At 40.1% G+C, this 7,250-nt stretch overlaps 1 protein-coding gene across 1 annotated transcript; it reads right to left on the reverse strand.

The window, feature by feature from the left end:
• Positions 1–241: 241 nt before the first annotated feature.
• Positions 242–4,939, reverse strand: LOC107564327 (galectin-3). The gene is made up of 5 exons (XM_016249377.1): positions 4,880–4,939; positions 3,007–3,481; positions 1,843–1,931; positions 1,158–1,329; positions 242–1,031 (listed from the first exon to the last, which is right to left on the reverse strand). The coding sequence occupies exons 2-5, from the start codon at positions 3,466–3,468 to the stop codon at positions 873–875; spliced, it is 882 nt and encodes a 293-aa protein (XP_016104863.1). The 5' UTR covers positions 3,469–3,481; positions 4,880–4,939; the 3' UTR covers positions 242–872.
• Between the last annotated feature and the right edge of the window lie 2,311 nt (positions 4,940–7,250).

The raw sequence follows: 7,250 nt of genomic DNA on the forward strand, positions 1-7,250 counted from the left end.
CCAGAGTATTTGTGTTCTTAATTGCTTTTAATATCCATTTTTATTGATGTTTTATTGCCAAATAAGTTAATAATGTGTCTGTAATCTGCAGTTCAGCATATTAGTGTTTTGTCTTGATTATTTAATGACACATTAATCAGCCATGCATTTTTATTTGTTATCAGTGCTTGTCTGACCTGATTTCTTACACAATAAACTGAAATATGATATGTAAGTAGATGACGTTTATGATTCATTTACATTGGCTTTAAATAATACTTTAATTCACACTCATTATTAGTAGGGTTTTGCTTATATTGGTGTTATTCTGTTGTACTGTAAAACACATTACATTCATCACACATGATGAGTTTAACCGTGACATTCTCAAGTTTCTCAGACATCTGGATCTCGTTATACTTTACAGATAAGACAGAATAAAAGTAAAGATGTTAGTATTTCTTTGTTAGTTAATGTCCCATTGTTTTGCAAAAGAAAACCTCTATTTCTATAACTTTCACTTAACGCTTCAATCAATCAGCTGCAAAAAGAAACGAAACCTGTGCTAATAGATAAGAAACAAGACTCAAAGATAGAATTCAGTATTTGGTAATAATATAGCATAATGAGAACATTCTAAGCATTTTTTGTAGCCTAGTCACCTAGAAACAAGGTGTGGGGGAAAAAATTGTGAAATGATCATTTTTTTGTGAAGTTCTTATACTCCGTGTGAGCAGTCAGTAAGCTTTAGTCCAGTGTGAAAACATTAACTAGCATTTTCGTGAAGAAGAAATTCCTCTCCAGGTCAAAATGACCAAATGTGGGGTGTCTCGGAGTGTCATGGTGTGATGCTGCCGCTGTAGCTGAATGTGCTTGATTAGGCTCGCGGAGGCTCATGGGAGCGTGTCCACGTTGACGGACGTGAGCGTGACGTCGTGCAGGATGTTGATGCGGTCGATCTGGTTGACCTCTTTGATGCGGTGCTGGAAGTCAAACGCAGGCGTGTTGTTGACGGCCACCTTGAACTCCGTGAAGGTGCAGAGGATCTTCATCTGCAGAGAGACGTGAGGGTCAGTCATTCACTGTCTGGACCGTCCTGCTGCTTTCATTCCACCCATAAACGGGAGGCGCTTCAACACTCTGTTTTTAGGCAGAGGATCTCGCAGCGAGTCGTTTACCTCAAAGTGATGAGCGGGCATGAAGGGGAACGGCGACAGAAGATCCCGCTCCTCTTTCCCCCAGCGCTCTCCCAGTTTGTGATTGCGGACCAGAACCGGCTTCCCTCCCTCGCTGAAGCGCGGGTTGATGTGAAGAGCGATGTCGTTACCGCGCAGGAAGTTGATCGTGAACCTTGTGGCGGGAGAAACATTAGTGACACTTTTGGTGTCGACAAACTCACGATTCGTTCTAAAGCCATTTGTCAAAGTATCAAATTCTGTTCATGTTATGATCTGGAGTCATTTATATGTGATTTCAAGTTCTGACAATCCCACACACTACTCAAACATAAAGAGATGGTTCACCCATGTTTTGAAGCATGACTGCTGGTTTGAGCTGGTTTAAGATGGTTTGAGCAGGAGCTAGTTGCTTAGGACCAGCACATGACCAGCTCAAACCAGCAGTCATGCTTCAAAACATACCTAACCAGCATATGCTGTTTTTTCAACAGGGATCTGCCATCATTTACTCTCTCCAATGTTGTTACAAAGCTTTAAGAGTTTCCTCCGCCTGTTGAACACAAAAGAAGATACTTTGTAGAATGTATCATACAGTTGATAGTCCCCATAGTGTTTTTTTCATACTGTGGAAGTCACTGGGGACTGACATCATCTTTTGTGTTCAGAAAATGTGGTCTGCACTTACATCTTGGCGTCTGGTCGAATCTGTCCTCTGATAGTCAGCATTAGCTTGTCGTAGATGCCGCGGGGGAAATTCATGTTGAAAGGAACCGTCTGGAAAACAGAAAACATTAACAGGCTCAGGAACGCCAGCGAATGATATTTCTACATCATCGGCTCTCAGCTGGATTTGATTCAGAATTTTACAATCATAGAGTTTCAATAAGAGGCAGTCGTTAACTCTTTTCTTTTGTCTTGTGTGGTTTAGTTGAGGTTCAGCCGGTCCGTGCTTCATCTGTCTGATCTGATCAGATCCTCAGAATGTGCTGAAATACTGTAGAGTTTGATGGGACACACGACCTTTGACCTCAGCATGTTTCTCCTCTCTGTTAGAAGCGGATCAGTCGGTTTATTTCACACTAGACTTTGTGCGTGCAAAACTTCTTATGCCGCTGCGTCGGTCTTATATGATCTCACAATCCACAGCATCTTTTATAAAAACAGAATTTAGCATAAAATGTACAAATATATAATCTACTCCAGTTTGCTGCGATCCTGCAGATTTAAAGTTTGTGTTCTTTTAATTCAGCCACGAGATCACGATGTGACGCACACTGCAAAAAATGATTTTCTTAGCATTTTTTGTCTTATTTTCCATCATAAATAACAAAAAATCCATAAATACAAGATACAAAATGACTGAAGATCCCGAGTCATGTTTGTTTTTTAAATGTGTCAAAATGAAGCGAGTTTATGCTTAAAACAAGAACAAATATGTGGCTCAGAATCCTGCTTTTGCCTTTGAATTAAACGTTTCTTGTTCCCACAGCAATGACAGATTTATATTTTTTCTCGTTTTAAGCATAAACCCACTTCTTTTTGGTAGATATTTCAGAAAACTTAAGTCGTGTTGCTTCTCCAGTAAATGTGTCTTGAGTTAAGGATATTTGTACTGGAAAACAAGTCAGAAACACTGAGGAAGAACTGCATTTTTTTTCAATGCATCAATCTTAAATGAGTTAATTCAGCAGTTCACCAAACTAGAGTTTGAGAGCGCATTAGCATGAGTTGTGCATGCGTGTGAAAGGCAGTCAGCGGGGAGGTAAGTGTAGTGTGAGCGGTGCTTTTGCTGTGTTTTATTCACTGCATTGACGGATGTCTGTGGTAAAGCGCTGGTTCAGTGTCTTACTACAGGAGCGATGGCTGGTGCCGGGGGCCACGGCTGCGGCGCTCCTCCTGCGGGCCCCTGACCGGGCCAACCGGGCTGACCAGGATTACCGTGCCACGCTGGAGCCACTGGAGAGGGCAGGTAACCCGTCGAGGGGGGTAGTTGAGCAGGCCAGCTCGGCTGAATGGGTGGGATCGGCTGGATTGGAGGGTTGGGTTGCATTGGTTGCATTGGTTGCATTGGTTGAATGGGTTGGGTTGGTTGAATCGGTGGGATGGGTTGGGTTGGTGGGTTTGGTTGGATTGGTGGAGGGTTGGGCCAGCCTGGTTGGGTGGGTTGGACCGGCCAGGTCGTGCTGGGCTGGTTAGCAGGCCAGTTGGGCTGAGTGGGTTGGCAGGACCAGCAGGGTTGGCAGGGCTGACCGGGCCACTGCTGAGGGGTTTGTGGGTAAACACCCTGCTGACCGGAGGACGGGCAACTCATGATGGACCTGAACCTGAGAAACAAACCATCACAGATCATTACAGATCCACTCTCCATCTGCACGGTGTCTGGCGCGCTGAACAACATCACATGAGGATAATGATGGCACTGTTCACTGGCGGGGGAGTTAGGATCCCTTTAGCACCTTAATATTGACCAGTTTGACAGTATAGTGCCGTCTCACTGGTCATGCGTTGGGAATAATAAAGATTTAAAACATTTTGAATGAAAAGTCTCGTCTGCTCACCAAGCCTGCATTTATTTGATCACAAAAACAGTGAAATAGTATTAAAGTTTAAAATAGCCGTTTTCTTCATTTCTGGCAATATTGTCGGCTTGATGGCACAGATGCTATTTGATGAAAAGTAACCGATATACATTTGTCCCCTGTGCAATTCGGTTGAAAGGAATTTTTTAGGGAAATGTATTTTATTTATATTTGTATGTATTCATGATTTTTTAAGAATGTTTTGTATGTGTCTGTTGTATGTCGGTTTCACTGCATCCAAAATAGCCCGTGAGGGAACTTAATAAAACTTGACTTGAACTGAAAAACTGACTGTTTCTTATTGTCCTATTGCATTATTGACAAAATATTTATCTGTATTTGACTGTGTGTATATCTGTTAAACTGTAATGTATTTCTGTGATGCGCAGCTGTATTTTCAGCATCATTCCTCCAGTCTTCAGTGTCACATGATCTTCAGAAATCAGTATAATATGCTGATCTGCTGCTCGAGAGACATTTCTGATAATTATCAATGTTGAGTACATTAATATTTTTGTGGAAACCGTGATACATTGTATTTTTCAGGATTCACAGATGAACAGAAAGTTCAAAAGAGCCGCATTTATTTGAAATAGAAATCTTCTGTAACATTATAATTGTCTTTACTCTCACTTTGATCAATTTAATGCGTCCAGTTTAATGTTCTCAACATTGATAATAATCAGAAATGTTTCTCGAGCAGCAGATCAGCATATTATACTGATTTCTGAAGATCATGTGACACTGAAGACTGGAGGAATGATGCTGAAAATACAGCTGCGCATCACAGAAATACATTACAGTTTAACACATTAAAATTTTGACCATTAGTGTATATCCTTTCATATTTCAAATTATTTCAAATATAAGTCCCATGTACTCCGCTAATCATCATTCTAAACCAGTACTTGTGATCTAACTAGTGATCTGACTGCTAAACGTGTGCAAGTTAAACCAGTATTTAAGAACTGAAGGGCAAACCGTGCTACAACAGCAAACGATGATCTTTAGGCACTAACGACAGGATCAGATCTAATGACTGGAATCTCTCCACATCAGACTCTCACTGATAGACAGCTACAGTTACAGTACATGATTCCTGGCTATTCCAGCATTGAGAAGAGAAGCTGAGGATCACTGTACCTGTGGATGAGCAGCAGAACCACGAGGAGCCGCAGACCAGCATCTGTCTCACTGCCTTTATATGCGTCTCCTCCTCATTATGACTCAGAGAAAGAGCATGCTTGTTCATCAGACTCACAATATCAACATTATGTGCTCTTATGAAACAATATGTACATTGTAAATAATGATGTTCTTCCTCAGCATTTTTGTCTTGTTTTCCAGTACAGATATCTAAACATCCTTCATTATAAGATGCATAAGTCTTGTTTTCTGAAAAATGAAGTGACTTTATGCTTAAGATAAGAACGAATATCTGCCAATGCGGTATTTTTTTCTTGATTTAAGTGCAAAATCACTTCATTTAGATTTGTTTTTAAAGAAAATAAGTATTGTTATCTGATGTAAGTTTGCTTCTCAAGTAATCACGACTTCATTTAAGGATGTTTAGATATTTTTTTCTGAAAAACAAGACAAAAAAAATGATTGAGGGTGAAAATCTTTTTGTTTTTTAGTGTAATTATATATTTTACATATCAGCAACTTGCACACTATTGATAGCTTGTGAGACTCGGACTGTGTGGTCAAACTCTTACAGATAAAGCAGATTACAGAAGATGAGTGTGACGTTCAGAGACTCTTCACTAGTCAAACCGTTGTTCTACAGTCAGTTTTCACCTCATATTAAAGAAATGCCATAAAACGGCATATTATTTACTGGAAATAAAAACCATAAGTTTTAAAGCGGCTGCGTGTCGATGATTAGATTCACACACACACAGGTCAGCAGTCCAGCGGTTTCCACGGTAACCTGCAGTTTTATAAGTTGATCCAGTTACACAGAGTCATGTGAGTCCAGAGTCAGATCTGTCTGGATTACTGACATGATGCAAAACATGCAGCTCTTCCTCAGCGTTTCTGTCTTCTTTTCCAGCACATTGTAATAAGTGTCCCTGCAGCACAGAAGCAGTGTTAAGTCGCTGGGGTATATTTGTAGCAATAGCCAACAATACATTGTATGGGTCACAATTATACATTTCTCTTTTATGCCAAAAATCATTAGGATATTAAGTAAAGATCATGTTCCATGAAGATATTTTGTATATTTCCTACCGTAAATATATCAAAACTTAATGTTTGATTAGTAATATGCATTGCTAAGAACTTCATTTGAACAACTTTAAAGATGATTTTCTCAATATTTAGATTTTTTTGCACCCTCAGATTCCAGATTTTCAAATATTGTCCTCTCCTAACAAACCATACATCAATGGAAAGATTATTTATTCAGCTTTCAGCTGATGCATACATCTCAATTTCACAAAATTGACCCTTAAATGTGCTCCAGGGTCACATTTATCTAAACATTCATACAAGATACATTTACTGGAGATGCAAAATGACTATAAAATCTTGTTTTTTTCTTCTGAAAAATGTATCACAATGAAGTGAATTTATGTTTAAAACATTTTTTTAAAGTTCTGCCAACTGGGTCAGAAAAATAATCTTGCTTTCCATTTGAGTTCAGCTACGTTATTGTTGTTTTGACCACACTGCTCTTCTTTTACTCCAAAATGTTGATACATTTTTTTAAAAAGTCATGTGCGTCTCCAGTAAACGTGTCTTGATGTAAGGATGTTTCGAGATTTGTTCTGGAGAACAAGACAGAAACACTGAGGAAGAGCATGATTCGTGGCAGTGCAGTGTGTTAGGTTCTGGTTCTGAATATGAACAGATGGGATGCTGATGTGGTATAGTGGCTGGTTTGTGCTGTAATGAGTCTCTTGTGAGCGCGCTGCTGTCAGCAGTCATGCGCCTCTGGGTCAGAATGCCATTATACTGTGTGTCTCGACACCAACACTGTGTTCACAACACATTCCACACGCATCGCAGCTCGGTGTGTTCCTCATCACATGATGCTAAAGCACTCATTGTTCCTCGCAGTCACTGCTGCTCTCGGTCTCCAGCGTTACTGAACAGAAACATCTGCCGTCATATTTCATCTCAATCATGTATGCCCTTTTCTATTAGATCTGCAGAAGGTCCTGGTCTCCAAGATGTGGATGAGTTTGTTTCTTCATCAGGTTTGGAGAAATTGCATCAGTGTCTCACTGCAAGTGAATGGGTGCCGTCAGAACGAGAGTGCAAACAGCTGATAAAAACATCACAATAATCCACAGCACTCCAGTCCATCAGTTAACATCTGGAGAAGACAAAAGCTGAAACACATCCAGAATTAAGACGCTTTTAACTAAAACACATAGAGTCCATAATTCATAATAACTCTTCCTCCAGTGAAAAAGTGCATCTGCTGTTGCCTCTCGCATCAAAATCCAGACACATATGTGTTTAGAGCTGTTTAAACGCTGCTTGATCTGTGCAGATTTCTCTC

The sequence above is a fragment of the Sinocyclocheilus grahami genome, unplaced genomic scaffold (assembly GCF_001515645.1).
Source record: "Sinocyclocheilus grahami isolate Dianchi unplaced genomic scaffold, SAMN03320097.WGS_v1.1 scaffold924.1, whole genome shotgun sequence".
Lineage (NCBI taxonomy): Eukaryota > Metazoa > Chordata > Actinopteri > Cypriniformes > Cyprinidae > Sinocyclocheilus > Sinocyclocheilus grahami.

Bases quoted from the DNA above. Each gene is read 5' to 3' on its own strand.
- LOC107564327 (XM_016249377.1), bottom strand. From the start codon at position 3,468: ATGAGTTGCCCGTCCTCCGGTCAGCAGGGTGTTTACCCACAAACCCCT. The intron at 1,330-1,842 runs GTAAGTGCAGAC...TCCCGCCACAAG, and splicing joins ATTCGACCAGACGCCAAGAT to GTTCACGATCAACTTCCTGC. The intron at 1,032-1,157 runs GTAAACGACTCG...GTCTCTCTGCAG, and splicing joins TGCCCGCTCATCACTTTGAG to ATGAAGATCCTCTGCACCTT.